This window comes from Lytechinus variegatus, chromosome 3 (genome assembly GCF_018143015.1).
Source record: "Lytechinus variegatus isolate NC3 chromosome 3, Lvar_3.0, whole genome shotgun sequence".
Classification (NCBI taxonomy): Eukaryota; Metazoa; Echinodermata; class Echinoidea; order Temnopleuroida; family Toxopneustidae; genus Lytechinus; species Lytechinus variegatus.
The window spans coordinates 3,313,104-3,341,081 of NC_054742.1; the positions used below are offsets into that span (position 1 = coordinate 3,313,104).

The 27,978-nt window shown below is 34.7% G+C and overlaps 1 protein-coding gene across 1 annotated transcript in view; it reads left to right on the forward strand.

The window, feature by feature from the left end:
- LOC121410001 (F-box/LRR-repeat protein 5-like) overlaps positions 1–17,619 on the forward strand; it is a 38,442-nt gene extending 20,823 nt beyond the window's left edge. The window contains exons 5-9 of the mRNA XM_041601807.1: positions 1,494–1,727; positions 3,585–3,874; positions 5,038–5,120; positions 6,440–6,949; positions 14,931–17,619. Of these exons, the coding sequence (XP_041457741.1) occupies positions 1,494–1,727; positions 3,585–3,874; positions 5,038–5,120; positions 6,440–6,949; positions 14,931–15,159 (1,346 nt within the window). The 3' untranslated portion in view covers positions 15,160–17,619. The remainder of the gene's footprint in view (positions 1–1,493; positions 1,728–3,584; positions 3,875–5,037; positions 5,121–6,439; positions 6,950–14,930) is intronic.
- Positions 17,620–27,978: the final 10,359 nt, after the last annotated feature.

The window sequence follows — 27,978 nt, forward strand, 5'->3', positions numbered from 1 at the left end:
TCATTTCAGGAGAGGTGATTAATGTTCATGCTATTGTCAGCCTTGTGTTCTAATGTTAATGATTCTCAAAGTTCTCTTTAAACTAGCCAGAAGGTGAATATAACTTACAGGGAGTAATGACTATCGTCAAGGTGGTTCTTTGTGAAAACTTGGTTATTTAGAAATTCCACTAGATTGACTACTTATTTTGAATGACTTCTTTATGAGGATGCTTGGTTTGGCATACTGTGTCAACTGATTCTTTAAATCTTTTAGACTTATCAATTTATATGCTAATATCCAATCTTCAGTTTATATTATAAGTAAATGTCCTCATGGTGGCATGTCTTTAGCTTTGGTAAAGGCTCAGTGATATGAATGAGACTCAAGTATCATCTATCATCCCAATGTTAAAAAGAATAGGAGTAATTGAATGTGTTTTTATGTAGGCCCGTTCTACAGGACATATGGTATCACGCTCGGTGTCCGTCCGTTAACTTTTCCTTGTAAACGCAATAGCTTCAGTTTTAAAACTTAACCTAAGCTTATATAATTTGGTGTGTATGATACAAGCATGGATCCCAGGAAGCCGATTGATTTTGAGGTCAAAGGTCAAGGTCTCAGTGACATGTTTTCATCTTGCCCTTCTGCAGTCCTTGTAAATGCTATAACTTCAGTTTAAATTAAGCTAGGCTCATATAATTTGGTGTGTATAATACTAGCATGGATTCGAAGAATCCCATTGATTTTTAGGTCAGAAGGTCAAAGGTGAAGTCGCCACTTTCCATTTTTTGCTTGACCAATAACTCCCATTTTCCCTGTTAAAGGTGGGCGTGTTATGTGGTCGCCGTAGCGACACTTTTGTTGACCATTAGAATTTCAATTTGGTATTAGTTAACCCGGTAGATTACAGATTTAGTGATTGGATATTGGAAAACTAGTGACAAAGGTCACATCCTGAAATTTTTAGCCCATTCCATGTTCGAGAAGATGTTTTATACAAGCTATAAATATGTAGATATTTTTATTTTGATCGGGCACCAGTTTGAATTGAATTTTGATTTCAAAATTTGTAAATTTATCTGATAAAAGACATTTTTTGTTTATATCCTTCACATATTACTGTTTTGGCACACCCTTTCATATTATCTAGTATTAAACAGGATCAGTGACATGCAATTTTGATGGGATTTACCAAAACTAAAAATATGCTTTAATGATGACACAGCTGCTGATGAGTAACAAGAAATGAATGAAACCATTTTGACGATTGTAAAAATTAAGTTCGCTTCCAGTTTTAATCACACATTCATTGGATGGTACTCCTGGACCCATTTCCTGAAGGCTTACGATTATGGTGGTGGTGGTGTTTTGTTAATTACCATGAAAAAAATTATTTTGATTGGCTTCTTAACCTTGTTACAATATTTTCAAAATAGGCAAGTGTGGTATTAAAGTATCTATGCAATGGGCACTTGGCATTGTATGATTTTTGTCTTACTTTATCAAATCAGATAATACGGTTCCAAGTGACGCCTCTGAAAAGGAGCAAGTATTAAATGAAGAGATAGAGGAGGATAACACATTGAGTAAGATCCAAGGTCTTCCTGCTGAATTGCTGCTACAGATCTTTTCTCACCTTAACCCATTGGATTTGAGTCAATGTAGCATGGTGTGTACCCGATGGGCAGGAGTAGCAAGAGATCCATCTATCTGGAAGCATCTATATCCATCACGCTGGGCTAAAGGTAAATGATAGTTATCTTCACTTATGAGGTTTTATGCACGTAAAGCCCCAGTAAAAAATAGACACCAGAAAACCATGGATCATATCTGAGAGAGAGATCCATGTAGAGACACCTTCAGCATCCTTGGAGGTCAGTAAATTCCTAGGAGGCCAACAATGCAGAACTTTATGGGGAGGTCAAAAACATCCTAGGACTTTTCTGTTGGCAGAGCAATCCAGGATAGACCTTGTAGCTGACCTGTAGGTATGTGTAGCTCAGGGTTGGTCCATGAAGCCGCCAAGTTGGTCCTTGCTGATCCCTGATGGTCCGTGTAGACGCCATGCTCTGCTGGCATGGTCTTGGTGTAGATTCATGTGCCTATGTTATGTTGATAATGTGTGTACAGTCATCAACACTCATCGATGCTCAATCTGGGGTAATACTATCTTAGACCTCCCCGGAACATGTCGGTATGATCTGTGTAGAACCTTGAGAATCTGGTTTTGTGTTTGACTGGGGCTTAAGCTGGCCCTGGCTGTGTTAGGCCATTATAAATGTTGTTTTTTATCATTAGCCAGTGATATTTATTTGTATAACTCATACTCACACACACATACACACACACCCATGCAAGCGTGCACATATTCCTTTGAACTTGGTTTCTTAAACATTCCTCAAAAATCATGTACTGTAAAACGCTGTTATTTTTGCGGAATAAAATTTGCAGCTTCAAAACATATCCGTGGGTTCTTGAATTCGTGCTGCACACTATATATTCACAAAGTCACTTCTTCCGCATCTGTGAATGGTTTTAATTAACATTTCAGCATGATGTATGTATTTTCTGATCATAATTCTAGCTCTAAAGCGGCATAATTCAGCCTTGTTTTGATCCAATCATGAACTTTTGTGACATTTAGCACAACTTTTCTTTGCTTGGCGAACATCGTGTAACACAAGATGGAGGCGCTGCTGGCCTGGTATGGATGGCCAAGCACCCGGTAAGGACCGGGGATTGCAGCTATTCAAAGTGCATGGGATCAATCAACAAACCTGGGCGATCGACAAGATATCTTCTTAAAACTAAACGGAACTAAACACCAATCAAACTGCAAAACAACTTATATTTCAAGCAAAATCATAATTCAAATACCGCAACTGTAAAAAAAAATGATCGCATTGGAACGAATTCTCGCAATGCATGATGATTTTGGACTGAAATATTGCCCTCTATAGGTCAAATTATCCAGTTATACATGCAATTGACCCACGGTTCAAAACTAAAAATTGAAATAGATGCTCATAAATTTGTGTGTCTTTAAATTCGCACTCGCTGATCTTGCCGCAAAATCCGCAAAAATTTCCACTTTTACAGTATCTGAGTTCTTCGAACTGAATTAAACCGTTCTCATTAAAATAGTCATATTTTATGATTTCTTGACGACTCAAGGAAGTGCTTTTTTTTTGCATTGTTATTACTGGTAGTAATGCATCTCATCCTTGTAATGAGTTACATTACCATCATGATTTTTCTTGTATTGTATGTTGTTGTTTTAGATGTATATCATTTTTACTATGTAGAGCCTGGCAAGTATTTAGTGGATTGAAAGGTTGAACATTGAGGAAGGAGAAAGAAACATTAATGAAATATTGGTAGAAAAGTAAATGGGTTGGAAATGTGAAAGTAGATTAGAAGATTGAATGGGAATGGTAGAAAAGTCAAAGTGGATGAAAAAAATTGAACAGTTGGAAAGAGAAAAAGCAAAATTGCTCAACTATTGTTTTGAAAGTGAACTTATGGGAGAAAACCCAATTATTTTTCACATGTACGAAGCAATTACAATTTCATTCCTAATCAAAATGTTTGTTATGATGTAGGTGACTGGCAGTTTGGTGCATCAATTCACCTCTCTGAAGATAATGACTGTCAATCCTTTCATGAAGAAGATGTTTACGTTGTCATTGATGAGGATGCTGATTTTGATGAATCTGCTTCATCAGCAATTGAAAGTGACGCTAGTAATGCCAGCATGATCAGCTACAGAGCAGAATGCATCAGACGGGAGGCTCGCATGTTGGTTGCTATGGCAAAATATCTGATACCTCATGTTGGAGCTGGTGTGGAGACGATTATTCTGTCTAATAGCAAAGGAGTTACTAATGGCTTGGTATGTTTATGATGATTAAATCAATAATCAAATTTTATTGTGTATGCATCATTAATATTTCATTTTATGAAATGTATTGATGAGCATGTTTTTCTTTTTCTTTTTTGATTTCTTGCATCATACTCATTTGTCTCTTCCCTGCAAGAAAGTATGTTGCATATGATAAAATATACATCATATTATAATGTAGATATCTACATACTGCTACAGAACAAAAACAAAAATTGAATGCTTAAAGACAAATGAATTGTGAAACAGCAATCAAGTTGAATGCTTTGTAAACATATTGATTTTTTACAGTGGGTCCCACAAAAAATGAAACCGAGGTTTAGCGATGATTTATCATAACTTAAATACAAATATAATAGACAAATGACCTATCATTGTAAAGCTTAGAATGTCCTCTTTCAGCTAGTGTAACAGACAAGATTTTTCATCCACGCATAAGTGAGTAAAAACAATTTGAAGAAAGGATAGCAAAATGTCATTTGGCAGGGGGTACCAAAATTTCAAAAGAAAATCACATGCTGAAAAGGTTCAATATCTTCTCTTAAATTTGATAGCTAAATCGCAGAAAATGGTCAAGAAATAATGAAGTTGTTTTTTCGATACACTGCTTGTATTTCCATAATTTCATGAAACATACATGTCACTGGTTTCCCACCAAAGCTATCGTAAGGTTAGCAAAAGACTTTTTGCATGGCTGATTGTCAACAAAACAGAGTGTCGAGTAAGTCTGAAAGCTATCCTGTAAAACCTTTTCATTTTATGAAATTATTTGAATTCAAGCCTTATTTCAAATAAACAGAACTTTGTTATTTCTTGACTGTTTCCTGTAATTGAGGTATCAAATTAAAGAGCTGATAATGAACTTTTTTAAAATATGATTTTCTTATTGAAACTCAGATACTGCCCGCCAAGTGACTTTTTGGTTTCCTTTCTTCAAATTGTTTTTACTCATTCATGCATGAATGAGGAATAATCTAAGTTATTTCAAATGAAAGAAGGGACCCGAAGCTTTACAGTGGTAGGTCATCTGTCTATTGTATTTGCGATTAAGGCATGATAAATCTTGGTTTCGTTTTTGTGGGATGCATTGTATAGCACTAAAGTACGACCAATTTTTTTTTTATAATCCTTTCATGTTATATATTCATCTCTAGGTTTACAAGTTACTTGTCCAGTGTCCTAACCTGAAATATCTCGATTTGTCTGAAACCAAGATATCTGACATTGCTTTCAAAGGGTAAGTCATTCTATAGAGCAAGAATACATATTATACATGTAAAATTCGTACCTTGAATGCAAGAAAAGTTTCTTGAATCCTACTGTGTACTATGTTCTCATGTGCAAAAATTATACTGCTCCAGTCTGGTAGTCTTCAGTCTTGTTTGTTTTTGTCTCACCTGCATAGAGTGAGACTAAAGGCTCTGCTTTTATGACAGCAGTGGCAGCGTCAACATCAAATCTTAACCAAAGATTAAGTTTTTGAAATAACTGCATAACATAGAAAGTTTCTAGTTCAAGAAACTTGGACATAAGGTTAATCAAGTATTACAGAACATCCTACCCGAGTTTCAGGTCACATGACCAAGGTCATTTGCGGTCAATGAATTTTGGGGGAGTCAATATTGAAATCTTAACCTAAGGTTAAGTTTTTGAAATGTCATCATAACTTAAAAAGTATATGGACCTAGTTAATGAAACTTGGCCATAAGGATAATCAAGTATTACTGAACGTATCCTGCCTGAGTTTCAAGTCACATGACCAAGGTCAAAGGTAATTTAGGGTCAATGAACTTTGGCCAAGTTGGGGTATTTGTTGAATTATCATAACTTTGAAAGTTTTGGAACTGATTCATAAAACTTTGACACAGGAGTAATCAAGAATCACTGAACATCTTGGGTGAGTTTCTGGTCACATGATCAAGGTCAGAGGTCATTTAATGTCAATGAATTTTGGCCAAGTTGGGGTATTTGTTGAATTACCATCATAACTTTGAAAGTTTATGGATCTGATTCATAAAACTGGGACATGAGAGTAATCAAGTATCACTGATCATCCTGTGCTAGTTTCAGGTGACATTACTAAGGTGAAAGGTCATTTAAGGTCAATGAACTTTGGCCATTGGGGGTATTTGCTGAATAACCATCATAACTCAGAAATTGTATTGGTCTAGTACATAAAAATTGGACATAAGAGTAATCAAGTATCACTGACACGTCTTAGGTCACATGATCAAGGTAAAATGTCACTTAGGGTCAATGAACGTAGTATTGTATCATTATATGAATGGTGTGTTTGGTGATTAATTGTATTACAGGTGAGACTGCCAGAGGCACTCCACTTGTTTATTTTCCTCAGCGGCATTCTTTATAAACTTTTCATCAATGACTACATTCTTTTTTATGGCAAGCCACCATGTTGTCCAATTTCTGGCATTCTTCCAATTCAAAGCCAACTTTGAAAGATCTCGGAGTGATGGATATGCTGTTGCTTGTCAGTTAATATTTATACAGATTAAAGTTGTGACTAAATGATATGAATATCATGTTTTTTCACAGGCTTGGAAGGAATGGTGTAGGTAGCAAACTAAAGCACCTGGATATCTCTGGTTGTGTAAACATCACAGACACAACCCTCAAGAGGTTATCATCTATTAGACAAGCTCTACTAACTATGCCAGATAATCAGATCATCGACAGTCCCAAAGCTGATTGTCAGCATGGTATTAGTGACAAAAATGGCCGACCGCTGAATGTAGATGGTGCCCATGATCAAAGAGATCAGGGATGTTGCTCAATTAGGCACTGTGATGCACAAAATGATACAGACATTGTAAGCAGAATGCCGCCAGAGACATGTGACAGTGGTTGTCATTTGAAGAGCGATGTGATACACTCTCAGAGACTATCTGTAGATTCTGCTCCAAGGACTAAGAGCCGCCATGTTGGCAGGCATGATAGGAGCAGTGATAGAGAGGGAGAACATAGCGATGGTGGAGGAAAGCTATCAAGACAGCTTGAATTCTTGAGTCTATCAGGATGTTACAGAATCACAGATGATGGACTAAGGTAAGCTTATTATCTAGGTGAATTTGGTTAAAATGGTATCATCAATCATTAAGTGAGATTGAGACAAAGTAAAGGTCATTGGTAGAATATAAGAGGCCAAACATTCAAATGTGTTGATATTATTAATAATGCATTATTTGTTTTCAGGATAGGGCAAAATGTGACATGTAGTCAGTTTTACCTTGATGATATTAACATCAGTTCATGTGTAAGCTTGATATATGGCTCTGTATTCTTTTTTTCAAAGAATGAATGAATCCTTTCTTACTAATGAATGGAAAAACAATAACAAGTATGTGTTTTTGTTTGAGGAGGAGTAGTAGTAGTAGTAGTAGTAGTAGTAGTAGTAGTAGTAGTAGTAGTAGTAGTAGTAGTAGTAGTAGTAGTAGTAGTAGTAGTAGTAGTAGTAGTAGTAGTAGTAGTAGTAGTAGTAGTAGTGGTAGTGGTAGTGGTAGTGGTAGTGGTAGTGGTAGTGGTAGTGGTAGTGGTAGTGGTAGTGGTAGTGGTAGTGGTAGTGGTAGTGGTAGTGGTAGTGGTAGTGGTAGTGGTAGTGGTAGTGGTAGTGGTAGTAGTAGTAGTAGTAGTAGTAGTAGTAGTAGTAGTAGTAGTAGTAGTAGTAGTAGTAGTAGTAGTAGTAGTAGTAGTAGCTGCTGCTACACAGGACTATATTCAATATAATGAAAGGTATTACCACCAACCATGCAGTAGACTTGTATGCTGTGGAGTACTCTATCACTTCATGTAAACTGAGGTTGATATATGATTGTGGTAAGCAAGGTGAGTGTATCTTTTATCAATAAGCTTGAAGGGAGAAACAAACACTGTAAATGAAGCTTCACAAGAGCCTTGTGTCATTTTAATGTTTGGTAAATTAGAATATTTTATTTACATTTTTGTCTCACCTGCAAAGCAAAGTGAGACTATAGGCGCCGTTTTTCCGGCGGCGGCTGCGTCAACATCAAATCTTAACCTGAGGTTAAGTTTTTGAAATGACGTCATAACTTAGAAAGTATATAGACCTAGTTAATAAAATTTGGCCATAAGGTTAATCAAGTATTACTGAACATCCTATTAGAGTTTCATGTCACATGACCAAGGTCAAAGGTCATTTAGGGTCAATGAACTTAGACCATGTTGGAGGAATCAACATCGAAATCTTAACCTGAGGTTAAGTTTTTGAAATGTCATCATAACTTAGAAAATATATGGACCTAGTTCATGAAACTTGGACATAAGGTTAATCAAGTATCACTGAACATCCTGCATGAGTTTCACGTCACATGACCAAGGTCAAAGGTCATTTAGGGTCAATGAACTTTGGCCGAATTGGGGATATCTGTTGAATTCCCATCATAACTTTGAAAGTTTATGGATCTGATTCATGAAACTTGAACATAATAGTAATCAAGCATCACTGAAAATTTTGTGCAAGTTTCAGGTCTCATGATTAAGGTCAAAGGTCATTTAGGGTCAATGAACTTTGGCCGAATTGGGGGTATCTGTTGAATTACCATCATAACTTTGAAAGTTTATTGGTCTAGTTCATTAAACTTGGACATTAGAGTAATCAAGTATCACTGAACATCCTGTGCGCGTTTTAGGTCACATGACCAAGGTCAAAGGTCAATGAACTTTGGCCGAATTGGGTGTATCTGTTGAATTACCATCATAACTTTGAAAGTTTATGGATCTGATTCATGAAACTTGTGCATAAGAGTAATCAAGTATCACTGAACATCCTGTTCGAGTTTCAGGTCACATGATCAAGGTCAAAGGTCATGTAAGGTCAATGAACTTTGGCCATGTTGGGGTTTTTGTCTCACCTGCGAAGCAAAGTGAGACTATAGGCGCCGCTTTTCCGGCGGCGGCGGCGGCGTCAACATCAAATCTTAACCTGAGGTTAAGTTTTTGAAATGACGTCATAACTTAGAAAGTATATGGACCTAGTTAATAAAACTTGGCCATAAGGTTAATCAAGTATTACTGAACATCCTATTAGAGTTTCATGTCACATGACCAAGGTCAAAGGTCATTTAGGGTCAATGAACTTAGACCATGTTGGAGGAATCAACATCGAAATCTTAACCTGAGGTTAAGTTTTTGAAATGTCATCATAACTTAGAAAATATATGGACCTAGTTCATGAAACTTGGACATAAGGTTAATCAAGTATCACTGAACATCCTGCATGAGTTTCACGTCACATGACCAAGGTCAAAGGTCATTTAGGGTCAATGAACTTTGGCCAAATTGGGGATATCTGTTGAATTCCCATCATAACTTTGAAAGTTTATGGATCTGATTCATGAAACTTAGACATAATAGTAATCAAGCATCACTGAAAATTTTTGTGCAAGTTTCAGGTCTCATGATTAAGGTCAAAGGTCATTTAGGGTCAATGAACTTTGGCCGAATCGGGGGTATCTGTTGAATTACCATCATAACTTTAAAAGTTTATTGGTCTAGTTCGTTAAACTTGGACATTAGAGTAATCAAGTATCACTGAACATCCTTTGCGCGTTTCAGATCACATGACCAAGGTCAAAGGTCAATGAACTTTGGCCGAATTGGGTGTATCTGTTGAATTACCATCATAACTTTGAAAGTTTATGGATCTGATTCATGAAACTTGTACGTAAGAGTAATCAAGTATCACTGAACATCCTGTTCGAGTTTCAGGTCACATGATCAAGGTCAAAGGTCATTTAGGGTCAATGAACTTTGGCCGAATCGGGGAAATCTGTTGAATTACCATCATAACTTTGAAAGTTTATTGGTCTAGTTCGTTAAACTTGGACATTAGAGTAATCAAGTATCACTGAACATCCTGTGCGCATTTCAGGTCACATGACCAAGGTCAAAGGTCAATGAACTTTGGCCATATTGGGTGTATCTGTTGAATAACCATCATATCTCTGTAAGTTTATTGGTCTAGTTCATAAAAAGTGGACATAAGAGTAACCATGTATCACTGAACATCTTGTGCGAGTTAGAGTAGTTTTCAAAGTCAGCACTGCTGCTATATTGAACTGCGTGATGCAGGTGAGACGGCCAGAGGCATTCCACTTGTTGTTGAATAACCATCATATCTCTGTAAGTTTATTGGTCTAGTTCATAAAAAGTGGACATAAGAGTAACCATGTATCACTGAACATCTTGTGCGAGTTAGAGAAGTATTCAAAGTCAGCACTGCTGCTATATTTAACCGCGTGATGCAGGTGAGACGGCCAGAGGCATTCCACTTGTTATACTTCCTTAACCCTAAATAGACTAGGCTATTTCGACACCTAAAGAAGACTGGGGGGGCTGATTCAGCCCCCCCCCCTTATGATCTCGGCCGTCGCTCGCGCAATCGCGACGAAAATTGGCACACGCATTACCCATGGCATTACCTACAAAACTATAACATCAAATTCTGCAAAAAATCTCATGTCTCATTGATTATGCTAATTTATGTGTAAAATCATAAGTTTGCTCTAATTTATAAAATAATGCCCCTGAAATGCTAATTTTTGTTTCACATACTCTAGATAGGCATCTGATCAATTTATTTTTTAAAAAATTCAACATCACATTTATTTTCTTATGTATTCTATTGTTTTCTAAATTTCTTATGTATTTCTTTGTTTTTCGACTTTTTGTATTTTATTGTTTTTTCAATGGAAATTGTCGGGACTTTATTTTAACCATAAAAAAAGATGAAATTAATTTTTTTCAGCAGAAAAAGGAAAAATAATGATACATTTATGAATTTTGGCTAAAAACACTATTTGCATTGGATTTGTACACAAATTCACGTTTGAGTAATTTTGGGTCTGCATGCACTTACAAAATGTGAAAAATAATTGCGGAACCGCGTACCCGGGGGTCACAATTTTGGTCTCAAAAGTTGCGCAAGACTTGAAACTTGAAAGTAGAAAGTCAGCGAGCGAAACGGTCAAACAATTTTGCGTGGCGGATTTATTGCGAAAAATGTCGAGGGGGGGCTGAATCAGCCCCCCCCCCCCCCCCCCGTCTTTTTAGGGTTAAAGGGGAATGAATCCCTTGGAACAAGTTAGCTTGTGTGGAAACAGAAAATTAAAGAATGAGATCAAAGAATCTTTGAGAAAAATTTGATAAAAAATGAGAAAGATAAAGATATGAGCATTTGACTATTACGATCACTAAAGCTATGTGGAGATCCTCCCATTAAAATGCGACAAAGATGTGTGATGTCACATGTGAACAACTTTCCCTTTGATGGACTATAAAATACCACCAAAATGTCTTTTCTTTGCTCTTTTTTTTTCTATATGGTGATACAAACTACCCATAATGCATTCTTTGAAAATCTGAATTAAATGCCCTCCTATACAGTGTGTATAAAAAAAGTTTAGTTTAGAAATAATCCTGTAAAATGATATAATTGCAATATTTTGCAACATTTAATCATTGTGCAGATCTCTTAAAGCAAATGACGATATGAATGTCAAAAAATCTTTCCGCTTGAGTGAGCACCACTTCTGAAAAGTTTGTGAAAAATGATTTGCGCAGAACTTTGAAGTAGTCATATGAATAAAAGTAGACGTAAATCACATTGAATTTAGCTGGGAAGATTGATTTGAAGATATCTTTTCTCTTTTTAACTTGTTTCCTTTCCCAAAACACTTCATAGAGTGTCATTGCGCCCCACCCCCTCACCACAAACCGAAGCCATGGAGCAGTGATTCACATCAAATGGCGTATGCTTGATTTTCATATTGATATTCATTGCCTTTAAATTTGCTAAAAATTGAAAAGAAATGTACTGCATGGTCAGATTAATTTTGCCTTTCATCCTTGACACAGCTTGAAAATAAGCATTTCTGCGCAAACTGATAATTGCAAGCTTTACAAAAACGGACATTGCTCAAGCATAACATTCTGTCAAAACTTTTACTTTCATGAGACCCAACCCAAGAATATATATGAAAAAATTATCCCCCATTTTATATATTTGTACCTCATCCAGCCCAAAGGGCCAGATGAGCTTATGCCATACATGTAGGGTGGCGTCGGTCATCTTTCATCTGTCCACAATTTCTAAATGCTTCTTCTTCGCCATTTAAAGTCCGATTTCAATTTTGTTTGCTTTGTATGATAGCACTAGGTGGGGGATTCAAAACTTCTACACAGAATTTTGAAACTCATTAAATATGCTAATTTATGCGCATTTTTCAAAATTCACAAAAAATACTTCTTTATTTGTTGACCGATTTTGAATTTTTTGCTTCTATCTGGTAGAGCTTCATACGGTCCACCAAAGTTTTACACAGAATTTTGAAATTTTGACTAGAACAATTCTTATGCTTATTTATGCAAAATTAATTCATGTATATTCTAAAAATTTCACATGAAATGCTTCTTCTTTATTTGTTGGCCGAATTTGATTTTTTTTTTTCATCTGGTAGAACTTCTACACAGAATTTTTAAATTTGGAGTAGAAATTATCTATGCTAATTTATGCAAAATTTCATAAATCACAGAAAATGCCTCTTCTTTATTTGTTGACTGAATTTCAAAATGCTTCTTATTCATTTCAAGTCTGATTTTAATTCTGTTTGCTTTATATGATAGCATTAGGTGGGGGATTCAAAACTTCTACACAGAATTTTGAAAGTCATTAAATATGCTAATTTGTGCGTATTTTTAAAAATTCACGTAAAATGCTTCTTTAATTGTTGACAGATTTTGATTTTTTTTCTTCCATCTGGTAGAGCTGCATGAGGTTCACCAAAATTGTACACAAAATTTTGAAATATTGTCTAGAAAATTATTTATGCTAATTTATGCCAAATTTATTCATAAGTCACAAAAAAAAAATTCTTCTTCATTTGTTGATCAATTTCAATTTTGTTTGCTTTACATGATATCTCAAGGTGGTGATACAAAATTTCAACACAGAATTTTGAAACTTAGTAAATATGCTAATTTATCCATATATTTTCAAAATCTCACAAATTCATTTGTTGATTGATTTTGATTTTTTTTTGTTCAATCTCAGAGCTACATACACATGAGGTTCTACACAGAGTAAAGAAATTTTGTTAGAAAATTATTTATGCTTAATTTATATGAAATTTATTTATAGATCACAAAAAAAGCTTTTATATCATTTCTTCATCAATTTCAATTCTATATCCTCAATTTATGTCACCAATATAATTCACTACAGTGTCAACTGGGCTGAAATCAAAATTGTGTTAAATTTCGTTGCGAGATGCCAGATGAGCTCCACATCATTGTATGTGCTAGTTCAATTCCCAGGACTTTTTCACAGTGTAAACTTTTTATTGATACGCACGGTAGAAAGAATACATGATCTACTGATTGATGTGATAAAAGAGGCAGTTTAAGTGAAATATACAAAATTAATTGGAAAGTTGTTCACATGTGACATCACACGTCTTTGTCGCAATGCCAATGGGAGGATCTACATTATAATATTGATCTTAACTTAAATGCTTACTATTTATTCATTTTTCTCAAACGTTCGTTGATCTGTTTTTGCACAAGCTTTCTTGTTCTAAATGTTTAATTTTCCTTATAACCTTAATAGTCCCATGGACCTATACGAATAGGTATTTTTAAAACTTGTCAGTCTGAGGGGATGGGGGATGAATTATAGCCCCCTAAGATCTTGTCCATTAATCAAAATAGGCACAATGGTAAATAAGGCATAGCTAAATTTCATTAAATCTAGCTTAATTTAATAACAGCATGTATGCTAATTTATTCATGAAGTAATACTTTTTTTTCTCATAGCTTCCGGTATGCTTATTTTGGATTAGGTATTCTTTATGGCATTCCTAAAAATTTTACTTTAAATTATTTGTATGTATTGGGAACTTGTTTCTTGACCTATTGATTCTTGTTGTTTTTCAACGAAATTCATTAGTCACATTATTTCAGTCAAAAATACATGTACATTAATTTTAGCTGAAAACTTATTTTGTATTGCCTTTATGAATTCACATTTTTTAGCAATCGTGAACTGACATGTGCTTGCATAATGTTGCATAGTTTAAAACTGAGCCTCGGCAAATTTGGTCTCAAAAGTTGCCAGAGACTTGAAATAAACTAGCCACGAAACAATGCAGTCCTCAAATGTTACAGATTTATCACATAAATATTGAGGGGGCGATTATTGCTCCTCCACCTGGAGTATTAGGACAAATCTTTAGCTGCTCATTTAATGTATTGATTGGGGAGAATTCTTTTAATAAACCCCCCCCCCCCCCCCAGGATTTGAATGTAGAGGAGACCGGGGTTAGTTGGAACATGGGGTAAGTTGAAACATAGTAATATTCTTTATCGCCTGTAAAATAAATTTATGCAATACTGCCCTCAATTTATTGCAATAATAATTCCACACTATTGTATTATTAATAGCAATAAATTGAGTGCAGTATTGCATGAATTTATTTCACAGGCTTTAAAGAAAATTACAATGTTTCAACTTACCCCATGCTCCAACTAACCCCGGTCTTCCCTACTGATTAGCCACTGAGACAGTTGAGATTAAAGTTCATATTTTGCATTGTGAATGTTTGTCTTCCTTACTAAACCATGATTTAAATTTTTGGTCTGGACTACTTCAGGTGCAAATATTTAAGTGATAAAGTGCATTAATAGCTAGTATTACATGTATTATGTTGCTTATGTTGACCTCTGGACTTGTGCTTTAAATCGTCAAGAACTATTGTACTTGAACTACCATATGATAGTTCAACTAAATTGAATAATGTAGTTTTATCTCCTTATTTATACATGTAGTTAAAGCATAGCTATCACCCAACATTTGCAAAGTTATCTAATCTTTACAAATGATTATCACAATTTTGTCAAATTTTCAAAAGCAAAACTTGAGTTATTTTATTATATTATGAACAGCACTGATGGGACCTTAATTTCTTTGCAGTTTCCCAATTAATGGTAATGACATCACTGTTTTATCCTATAGATCACTATCTCAAGGAGGAAACTGGCCTAATCTCAACCATCTTGATCTATCTGGATGTCTTAATGTCACTGGAGCTGGTTTATCTGTATTGGTTAGTGTTTGCCCAACCCTCAATCATGAGACCTTTTACTATTGTGATAACATTGAAGAAGGACCATATGCTGATACAGCAAGTGGCTGCCAGAATCTTCAATGTGGTAACAGGGTATGTTGTCGTCTTGGGGAATAGACAATATCTCCTTAACATTCAAAGCTCACCAACATTTTCTATAGTTTAATTCACATCATTTATTGATTGATTTAGTTCTGAATATAAACAATCCTTCAAGGAATTATACAATGTACAAGAACAGAAAATCACTGGAGCCACAATAAAGGCATTCCTTGTGTGCCATGGCAGTCAATGACGGTTTAGATAGTATTCTGTTCAGATATAGTGCTAATAAACATGCGTTTAATATATGCTTTAATTCTAAAAGATGATCCAAATTGGCGCAAACAAATCTCTGTCTTGACATCATAATGATTTGAATATGACACAAGCTTTTTAATAATTTAATGGCCTTAACGACAAAGCAAAAGTTACTTGCCACTGCAACATGTTTTTATCACCTGATATTGACTTGTAAACATTGTTGTTGAGCTTTTAACCCAAGTCTCAATGAGCCGTAATGATTTCATCAGAATGTCCTTTCTATCTGTCACATCTTTTCTCTGTTTGTTGTATGATAATATAGACCTGTAAAAGTTTATTAACCATCAAGCAGCTTTTAGCAACAGAAACACTCTTGTGAAACCACAAGTTCTGAAATTGCTTTAGTTTGACTAAGAAATATTAAAAATATTTTTTTACATTGGAATGAAACCAAATCTATACAGGATTGTGGTATATGGGAAATATTGCATTATCAAATGCTGGTACTGCATATGAATTACTTCAGTATTGAAATATAAATTACATGAAAGAAGCCAATTTGCACTGTATGTTATTAAAGATCATTCATTGTCCTGTCAATGCCTCAAGGCCTCTCTGATTAATGCACCTTAACTTTAAAATGGGTTTACATAGGCATTATTTACATTTAAAATCATGTATGTACTTTTGTATCTAAATAACTTTCAGTTTTTCATAGTGAATTTAAAAAGGCCTATATAGTGTTTCATTAACATGTTTGCACGACTTTACAAATGACAAAAGACGTGTTCTTTGTGATGAAATAAATCTTCATTCCATTATCTAAAGTTGGAATATGATCTTTGTAGCTCCAAATATGTGTTGCTAATAAACATCAGAATGCAAACTATAATAATTGTCAACTTTTGGTTAGGGTTTAATACAGGAATGCTCTTCCACTGGGTAAAAATCAGGAAAATCTCTGTAAGGATGGGGAATGATCTCTAGTTGAGACATGTGTAACTCACAAAAAGCTTTATTAAACACCACCTTGTTATTAATCTGATGTATACTACATGTATAAGATCTAAATGTAGATGTGGTATATCTGTCTTTGCTGCTGTAATTTCTGCATTTTATTATCAGTACATTTTTAAAATATTGACTTGATTTTATATGGATCTACACTCTCTTCAGCGATAAGGATAAAAAAATTCATGCTACTTATTGACACCGAAGGGTTCTGTAAAGTCAATTTAAAATGAAAATGTGATTTGTCAGATTTAATATTTTGTTTGATTGAACATGCACTAAGAATTTATTTTTTTTACAGTGATTTTTCCAGTGAGCAATAGATGCAAGTTTAGGATTCAGCGTGTTTAATGGAGGTTTTAGTTTGGTCTATTAATTGGCCCAGCATTACATGCACACAGTTACATCGGAGTTATCACTAGGAGCCTGGAAACTTAATGGCAATAATATGTTTTGCTACTGAGCCCTACTACCATGGTAGTTACAACTAAGCTATCACCATTTTAAGTCTTAAATGAAATTGGTCCGGGGGGAGGGGCCACTTACATTGACAAGTGGATACCATGCCCGACCAAAAAAATCACATAAAAAGGATGTCTTTTTCAAGATAGGGTACATTAAGTACGTACATAAGGGTGTCAAAATACTAAAATAATGAAAAAAGGGTATCTATTTCACTAGGAAAGCTATGTGTTAAGGGTCAAATTTATGAGGGTAAAAAGACTAAAAATAAAGGATGTACTTTTTGACCCAACAGTCAACACTATACATGCTTAGAGTCCGACTTGCACCCTTTATTCAGATACAAGGATTGCATAAAGAAGTGTGCATTATATTAAGCAGCTAGGAAAAAAAGTTTTTACTTGTTTAATTTTACATCAAATTACTTATGCAGCTGGTGTATGCTTACTTTAATGATATCTTGTAATCATAAGTGTTTTGTTGTGAGTAATTGTAAAGATGTTCATATATATGTTTGTTTGTTGAATTTGTATACAACATTATATTAATCAACAAAAGTTCTGTCATATTTGAACCAAGTAACTAAAGAAGCTTCATATACATTTAAGTTGTGAAGATTAGATGTAGGCTTGCTTCTTCTCTATGTATATCCTTTCCAGAGTATTACTGTTTGACTGATGGGGTTTCATTTTGTATTACAATTGTTTTCCCTCATAAATAGTAATGTCTATATTTAGATGTACACATATTCTCAAATAATGGGGGGGGGGGTTCAGGTGAAGCATTAACATCTGCTATTAGTATGTTCATCAAAAAGATTATGTAAGGCATTACCCAATCATTTACAAATAAATCCCAATATGCATGTTTATGATGGTTAATAGTGTAATGAATAAATAATAACATAGTTTTTATAATGACTGCAAGAAAATGTACGATTGTTGAAAAGATAAAGCAAAGGAGATTATGTTAATAAAGATATATATTATGATAAATAAAGGTTTGTAAGAATAGACAATATGAATAACTGTATTTTTTGTGTCAGAACTAATGCCCTTCTAGGACTAGGGAGGATCATTATTTTGCTCCTTACACCTCAGTTTGTACTTAGTCTTACACCAACAAAACTGCCTGAAAATCTCCACAAACTCAGGAATAGAAAGTACATGGGGAAAAAATAATATATATGTGTGGGTGTGTGTATATGTGTATTATTTTTATGTTTTTTATTTGAAATGGTTGGATGGTAAATTGAATGAAGACGGGTGTTTTTCATCTTGTAACAGCTATCCCCGTGATTTGAATGCAATAAGTTAAAGTGATTGGTTAACATTGGTTTGACTTTTAAAAAATCTGAGCTACAAGGTCACACTTGTCACCTGTGTCTGTGATATGTTACAAAAATGAAGCACAGAAAAAATTGCGTTCGAAAAGAATTATTTAGTGCTTCAAAAATTGAAATATAAAGTGACCGGAAACACCATCTTAATTTCATCCTATACACTTATGTGTACTATTTAGGTGTCTATAAGACGCCTATTTACAAAATCGGGGTTTGCCTTGTAGTTTTAGCTTTTCATTCTCAATAATGGTTGTTTTCAGGGTTTATTAGTTCAAATACATGCACTTGTACACTTGTTTCATATTGGTTTGAGAATTTTTTAAATCGGCTGCTCACAAAGTTAAATAATACCTTTAAGAATGAAATTGATATAAAATGTTTAATTACATGAGAGAATTTTAACACTTCTTTATGATTATATTTCAATGTGTGCTCACCAACCTTTATATTAATCATTATTAAACGTAGCAGACATCTGAGCAGGGCGACTTTAATACATGATCAAAATTAATGGTCGGTCAATAAGTTTTCAATTGTTTATCCAATTTATTGCCCGCTCAGGAAAGTCAATGAAAAAATGCGTGGAATTATAGCGGGCAATAAGGCAGAGCTAACATCCGGGTATTCTACGCGTTTTTGTACGCGTCATTGAACCACGCAGTGCTTACGTTACGATGTTAAACAAGTTGAGACAACGCTGGATACTGCGTCCTCAGGGGCCCGTTGCAGAAAGAGTTGCGTTCAAACGCAAGCCAAAAAAATCAATCGCAAGTCCGAAATGCGCGCTGTTGAGTGGTTGGAAATCAAGTCGCGCATGATTTTTAGAGTTGCGATTGATTGCAACTCTTTCTGCAACGGGCCCCAGGCCATGGACTCGTCATTCAATTACGTCTCAATGGTAAAGTTCAGAGGCCCAGTCTGCTCAACATGACAAAATAGAGTCCCATTCTTAAACTCTAATAAATGTCAAAATTTTAACGATTTTTGCTCTAGATGTATGATTTGGTTAATAATAGCAATATTGACTGGCCCTGAGGCGAAAGGACATTATATCGCCCTCACTAAATTGATATCACCCTCGTCTATGACTCGGGCGATATTAATCAAGTTTGAGCGATATCGCCCCGAGGCCAGTCAATATTGCTTTATTATCACCCGTATCAGACATCTGAGCTGGTCATTTACAAAACCGTATTGCCCTACATTTTCTCAATATCGGGAAGGGTAGGTATATTGTTTGTATTTTCCTCGGTCTCAATGCGCGTATTTACTTTGCATGCAGAGACGAAGCAAAATATACCTTTGTATTTTCCCTGGTCTCACATCCGGGCATTTGTGGATGCGTATAAAGAGATACGCTTCATAAGGATCCGCCCACCAACAATATACGTCATAATAAAGACAACGCTGAATCCGAGCGCTTGCAAGTACGTCATAATGGTTAAGTGCAGAGCCTAGACCGATATTAACATGACACAATAGAACTCTATTTTTAAAAGAAATATCCCCATTATCATGATTTTTGCTCTAGATATCTGATTTGGATGATAATAAAAATATTGACTGGCTCTTCTTTCGGGGAACATCAAATATATTGCCCTTAAAAGACCCATATTGCCCTCGTCTAAAGACTCGGGCCAATATGATTCTTTTGCTGGCAATATATTTGATGTTCCCCTCAAGGCCAGTCAATATTATATAAATATATATCCACGACCCATATCCATGGGCGTGGTAGCATTCCGAGTTGTCATGTGATCAGTTATCACATGACTTGTAAATAATTTCAATACTCAAATTTAAAGTTTGATATACTCTTCTCAAATTATTTCACATTGATAGTTTATTCTCTTCAATTATGTTCAGAATCCATATTAATCTACTGTTATATTACCATTTGGGTCACTATTTCTAACTTAGAACAACGGTTACTAAAACAAAACTCGTAATTTCAAAATCATCAAATGTCATCACTTTTCTGTTAACTCAAATTAAAGTCAAAGATGAAGCCGATGACAGATTTATCGCATCATGAAATAGCGGAACCCGATGCCGGGAACCTAACTAAACCAAATATGGTCAATAAACAAAACCGCGGTTTCCGATTGAAAATACATTGGAGGCCAACGTCGATTTGCATATTAATGGGAATTGCCATGAAACAGAAAACGATGAAAATTGGGGGGTATAATCGTAGCTGAAAATTTCATCAAAATCTGAAATGAAAATGAGATATTTCAGAGTTCGTCGAATTTCACAATACATACCCTAATGATTATAGATGTGATTTTTCAAAACAAGCACAATGAAGCAAAAGGACGCAAACATGTCATTTAGCTTGTTTGTATGTCTTTCCAATGTCCATCTAGTGATGAGGCTTCGATGGCATCTTCAACTCATTAAAATGTGAGTTTTTGGAGGGGGTAATACATCCGTTAAACAAAAACCCTGAAGTGTTATCGCTTGTTTTTTTTATCCCTTATTTTATGAAATCAACTTGCTGTTTGCATGAAATTTACCTATAAGTTTCCAAAACATTGGTGTCTGAGCCAACTTCAAGAACATTAAGATTATGTATACATCCTCATAATTAAAGCAAACTATTATGAAGTGGAATTAGTAATGAGTTTTGCAATCGTGTTATTTTGTTTACTTGGATAGGGGATTTCCATTGCACCAAATATCTTGATCGCTCATGGATAGTTTGTTTTTGTAGATTATAAGAGATTATTTTATATTCTACTCATCATGCCCGTATATAGCTCTTCATTCATCAAGTTCAATCACACTAAAAGAATCCAGAACAAAAATGACCTGGGGTGACAGAGCATATTTTCTGTTGCACTTGTCGCAGTTCAAATCTCGTCTTCATTCATTCCGAAGAAACTTGAAAACGCACCTTGTGTCTTATGATGTCTCTTATGCATAGTATACTATACGACTAAATGGCCCTCTCCTTGTAATTTGCAGAGTGATTCTTATAATGTTTTATTGTCCAACTTAATGGAAATTCATTTTGTTTACATGCAAACATACAAATTACAAATATACATAATTAAGGAAAGACAAAATTAATACAAAATACTGGCATGCACGTAATACATTCCATCTTATACATAAGACGATTAAAAGAGTATAACAAGATCATTGCTGAAATAAGAACAACAAGGAGGCATATTCGGTGTAATTATCATTACCATCATTCTAAAAAAAAATTCCAGTTACTAGTAACTCTTCATTATATTGAAGTATGTGCGCATAGAGTAGACCCTACATTATAATGTACACTGACACGGGCAAGCAACCAGACGAATGACATTCGTGTTATTTTGCATAACGTTCAATGAGGAGCTAGTATCGATGTATAAATTCATATTGACATTATATATTTTTCTAAATTCAAATTCATGCAAGTGATGGGAAAAAATTGGTCTAGATTTGTGACAGATTTAAGACTTCTAGATAAGTATATACATAAAAGATATATACAAGTATATATCTTTTTTAGAGTGTACAGTTTATTACCAGTCATGCATAGTCCAATATTATTAATCAAAGACACCCACAGAATGTTAGATTATATGGTTTACATACATGGTGTAGGAGTCATAATTCTTATCATTCATAGTCTTTCGAAATAATCATTATGACTTTTGAATAAAAATGTATCCCTGTTTTGAGATGAATACAATACGACCAGAGGAATGTAGAAATCGTGGAGTTCCTGTTTGCGACTCGGTCCTATCATCTCAAGGCCCAACATGCATTGCTTTCTATTTGCTTTGCTTTTTCCAAGTTTCAAGAGGGCCCAACTGATCAATATGATATTTTGTTATAGACTGATCACCATTCAAACTCAATGAAGAGGGATGTTGATGAAAATTATCGATTGCCAACAGTTCTTCTCCTTGTTTCCCCTCGTCTTTCTCTTTTTTCTCTTCCTCCTACTCTTCTTCCTCCTCCTCCTTAATTCTTCTTATCTCATGCCTTCACGTATACCATGCACTAGCAATGTACGCTTGAATTCACTGCGCAGTCCAAGTAAATTTAGATCGGCAAACGCCACTGTTGTCATGGAAATATCTTATATGTAAGCAGTGAAATATGAAAACTAAAAAGCATAAGAAAAGCTTTTCTCTGTAAGAAATGGTTGCTATATCATTCCAGGCATCAAACCACTGTGCATTTTAAAAATGAATTTTACAAAAAGCTGCAGTATTTCGAACGGTATGCTTCTGTTCTTGGGCCTATTTGATTTACATTCTATGCTATTATTCTCTTAATCTCTTTTCTTTTTTCATTTTCGTCTCGGTGGATATGTTCCCCCTCCCCCTCTCTCTCTATTTGTTAGATCTAACCATTCGATGTTAGGTCCCTTATTTTCCTATATATATGCTAGCGATATTGTAATGTCATCTCGTAAAATTGTATGCAGACGGAACTACACCTTTTTTTGCACTCAAGTAGATTTGAAAAAAATAATATATAAAAGAAAACATCAACTTCGAATACTAATAACTACATGACAAGTATCCTAAATGGTTAAAGCAGTGAAAGCTAAAAAAAATGGTGATGAATATAAATAAATCCTCAGTTATAATAATGCTAGCAATATATGTAATGATCTAATTCTTAAGTATTGATCATGTTGATCAGAGGGGATTTTAATAGGGGTTCAGGTCAATAATTAATGGGCGGATCCAGCTTTCGCCAATAGATGGGGACATAAAGATATTCTCATTTTGTCATCATATAAAAAGAATTACTATCTTCTTATTTTCTTCCTAAACGCGAACTGAAAATTGTTGATAATCCGATCTGAAAAGGGACAATTATTAAATGACTAGGAATTCATGAAAGGATATTATCTCATTTAATAATCTAATTTGCATATTGAAAGCATTAATGTTGTTTATATCAAGGCATGAAAACATGACATTTAAGTACTTTTGCCATTTCGAATAAGAAGTATGGGTTAATATATTTTAACAATTAATGCGATATCAAAGAGCGAGCTGATTTTTTTTAATTGTCATGAAAACATGGAAAAGGGGATTTTAAGTAGTTTGATAGAATTCATAAAGTACTATCTCACCCATCAAAGTGCGAGCTCTAATTTTGACAATCAGACCCAATATATTATGATAACTTTATGGAATACACGAAGATAACAAGTACTTCACAAAGCAAGTAATGCGAGTGCCGATAAAAAACAGTTTACAGAGCACATTTAAAATCAATTTGTAAATCAAACAAAATAATGAATGTTCGATGTACGAGCTGAAATTTGTTTGTATATTTACTTAAACACTTTATATATCAATTTCCATTTTAGCCTATTTAGCATAATATTGTATCCCGACAAACAGGCAATGCAAGCGCGAATAGTGACAAAGTATTTTCCACTTGTCTTCCTCTTCTTTTTTAAATCTCCGTTCCCTTTTTTTCTCCCCCCCCCCCCCTTCTCTTTTTTTACGCCGCCAACAGGGGAACCGCAGCCTTTCCAGACACATGGATCCGCTTATGGGGTCGATGAAAATTTGAATTAGGATTCACGAGTTCAATATATAAACATGAAAGTTTCGAAATGACTTGTATATAAGTTAAAAAGTCGCCTTCCTAAATCTGCCTCACTCTATAATTCTTTATTATTACATATTCTTTATTGTATTGTTGTTTGGGGTAACTGTAGTAAGACCAAATGAGATAAAAATTTAAATTACATTAGAGAGTAATTCGTATATGCACCAGCAGTCATCTTTTACCCTCAGCACCTTTATTTCCTTAACTGAATTTTACTTTCAATATTTTCCATATTCATCAACATCAAGTTGTTATATTAGGTTTTTCTGCTTTAAAAATATCCAAATAAGATGAACATAATGTTTTTATATATGAAAAAATACTGCACATTCACGTATAAGTAGTTTATTTCATTTATGTAAATTAGGAAAAGCCTTTATACAAAAAGCTATACGATTAAGCTTCTCAATAACCTAGAATTATACCTAAATCTGTTCGTTCATGCAAGTCTCCTTCCCTGTTCCCTAAGACAATTCAAAATATTTCTAATGAAGCAACTATGTTAAAATGTTATAGATAATAAATTGTTGACCCCCTCGTATAGGTATTGTTTAAATTTTCCAATCGTTTTCTGAGCCCCTTACTTTTGTTATTTCCTGGGGGCAACTGCTCCCTGTCACCCTATCCTGTCCATGGGCAGACTTATGGAATGAAGTTTTGAAACCAAGACTATAACGTATAAACAGACTGAAAATATAGGCCACAAGTAATCCTGAGTTTTATATATATTTTGTAATTTCATAACTTTATTTCGTGAGGGAACAGAGGTATAGGTCTATTATGTTTTATTTAATAACCCCCAAGGATGAACATCTTTTGTAGTATTGATGAACATCTTTTTGTATTAGTGTGAAGAGCAAAGAACAAGAACAATTGATTTTTGCTTTGTTTCTTGACAACACGACTTGGCAAAAAGCCATAATCAGGTCCAACCAAAACGTATTTTAATCGATATTAGTCTGTAGGTCTGTGACCATGCAACTGTCCACAATACATTATTTTTCTTCAAGTAATCTAATATAAAGCTTTTAGCTTTTTTTCAATTCTCGAGTTGGTTCACATTGCCCCATATTCAGATTTCTTATATATATATATATATATATATATATATATATATAACAGGTACTTATATAGCGCTTTACCAAAAATATGATCAAAGCGCTTTACAATAAATAACTAATAATAATAATTACATTAAACAATTAAAATATATCTACGGGACTGGTGCCTGATCTTAATGCCCTGTTCACCCGCAGTTTAAGGAACTTGCCTAGAAGGCAATCCGGCAGGTACATAACTCACAAGGGCTCTAAAAACACCAGGAGCCCGTTGCATAAAACTTTTTACCTGAGAAAACTCAGGTTGTATTTACCGGAGTTTTTGCCCTGTGTTAAAGTCAATTGCAGAAATAAGACTAACCATAGTTTTCACATTTTACCAGAGTTTTCTCAGGTAAAAAGTTTTATGCAACGGGCCCCAGGCCTAAGCTAAACCCTAACAAAGAAACAACTTACTTAAGAGAACTAAACATGAATATTTAAACCTATAGTTACACCAAAAATCATATAAGGAGAAAAAAAAAATCAATGAGCAAATAAATGTGTTTTAAGCAGAGATTTAAAAGTTTTTAACTTGTCAGCAGATCTTACTGTAACAGGCAGTTTATTATATATATATATGTGATTTTTGTAACATACGTTCTAGGCCTGAAAAGGGGCATGTTAAGGACTGTTACCAGTTACCCATGAGCTGATTTTTTTGTCAATCCGACCTAAAAACTGGAAATTCTAGGCACTTTTATAGTAATCATGGACAAGATAGTATGACTAAATAATTAATGTAAGAACGAAGCGCGTGCGGGAAAAAAAATTGACAGCCTCATGAGAGCGCAAAATTTGTTGAAAACTGGACATTTTAAGCATTTTTATAACTATGGGTTGATATATTTTAACAATATTGATGCTCGAGAGCGCAAACTCTCGAGTCGAAAGTTTTGATCATCTGTCATGGAAATGAGTAAGAATTAATTCAGAGATATACATAACTCACCTGGATACGCCTATGGCAAAAAGGGATTTGCAATTTTCTTGTTTATTCATTGGCAGAAAATAATTCTATGCCTATATGGTAAGATGTCTGCGTAATTGTATAGGGCTTACCTTAACAAAAGTTGCAATGATAGATGGAATCACTTCCCGCGCGGAGCGCACAGAGAAATGTAAAAACTAAATTTTTTATTGCACTCTAAAAATTCGAATGTTAAATCAACATTTGAAAGGTTGGAAGAGTGACAACCTTTTCCAAATGTTACATCCAACCTTGTATAAAGCTGAATCAAACATTTTAAGTGTTGGGTAGAACCATTTAAAGTGGTAAATGCAACATTTAGAAAACGTTGTCACTCCTCCAACCTTTCAAATGTTTAGTTAACATTTCCTTTTTTGTGTGTTTGGTTAATTTGCTAATTTCTGATGTGCAACATTACAATTTTTTGCAATTACGGAATAATTAAGGGGTAAAACAATATGTTTGCCACCCCAATCTTATCGCTCCCCTTGCCCCCCCCCCCCCGATCGACGCCTCTCTCATCAATAAATAAACTCAAGAAGAAAGGGGAAAAGAAAATACATGTAAGTAAAAAGAGCAAAATAGGAATTGGATAGTTGAAACTTGTTTAATGAAAACAAATTTTTCCACTGGTTAAAGGTGAGATGAGAATGAAACAACATGGCAATCGGGATTAAGGGTGCCATTATGAAATGCTCATATTAGGCCACCATGCACAGTCATGCAGGCCACACAGGGGCTTCCTAAAACGTGCAAATAGCACAATGGTGCATAAAGGAAGCATTTTGAACAATCTTTACGATTATATTTGGAGATGATACTACATTCCAAATTTTGAGGAAACATCATATTTGAAAAATGTATTACATTGTTGCGTTGATTAATGCGATTCAAAATCCCTTAAATATGAATGGATAAAATCGTGAAGATGAGTGTTTCATTAAAGGAATTGATTTGATTAATGTCACCAATAACTCATGGTACACTGAACTTAAAAAATACGGTAGGTCTATATATTTTTACATGCTACCCCCCCCCCCGAAAATGGGGGGATATACATGTATCCCGTCCCCCGGGATTTACACCGGTGCATGGATATGGACCCAATCATTTTCATAAGTTCATGCAAACAGTCTTTAAAAATGAATGTTCCTTTGTTATACGCATCTTGGTCATGATGACAAAAGCTGCCAAAATGTCAATTTTCAGGGATAATAAACGAAATATAAAAATAAGGTTCAGCTTGCGCTAATGTATTTTAAACTTTATTTCAGACTACGCCTCAAAAAAGCAACAACGAAGACGACTTGCTCATCAAACAGCCGATCCAAGGAGATGACCCCCCCCCCCCTTGGGGGGTTGAAAACTGGATTTGTCTCTGCAGTAATCGGTAATGGACACTTTGACAAGATAACTGATCAGAACATTGAAAACTTGTAGGAAATGGCAGCATGGGCGGAAATCCAAGGGGGGCAGGGGGCGCGTCCCTTTACCCAAAATCATAAGGGGACACACTATATAAAATGTTCCCCTTCTATTTTTTGGTCTTAATGATGGAAAGAAATACATCATTTAAAATAGAAATAAATCTTTTGGACGAGAAGATCTTACTTTTTGGGTGATATTTTATTTATCTATTTTTTTTTGCATGTCAAATTTTCCAGTCCCTGGTCCCCCCCCCCCCCCACCTATTATCCGCCCTTGAATGGCAGTGAAGTAGTGAACAAAAAAAGAAAACCCCACCGTTCGCAAAGTTGGAAGGAGTGACTCGAAGTGAAGTTACACTGATAAGATTGCAAATAATAATCTCTTTAAAAAGTATGGAAATCTGACTTTGATCGATATAATCACTCCTCGGTTTTTTTTAGTGAATATTAATGTGTGATTGATACCAATGAATAGAACATTTTAATTTTCTTTAAAATGATACCCTACATGATATGATTATGGTTCACATAGAGGCGAAGTGCCTTGAAATATGGGGTAAGTTCAAAATTCAAAAGTTGCAAAATGACACAATATTTAAAGTCACTGTTCTTTTTACCGTGGTGATGAGTGAGTTTCTCAGCGGTTTCTTTCGTTTCCATGCACCAACAACATCAACATTAACATGAAATCAAACACACTTCTGCACAAGCAAACACATAACAACCAGCAAATATGCATGG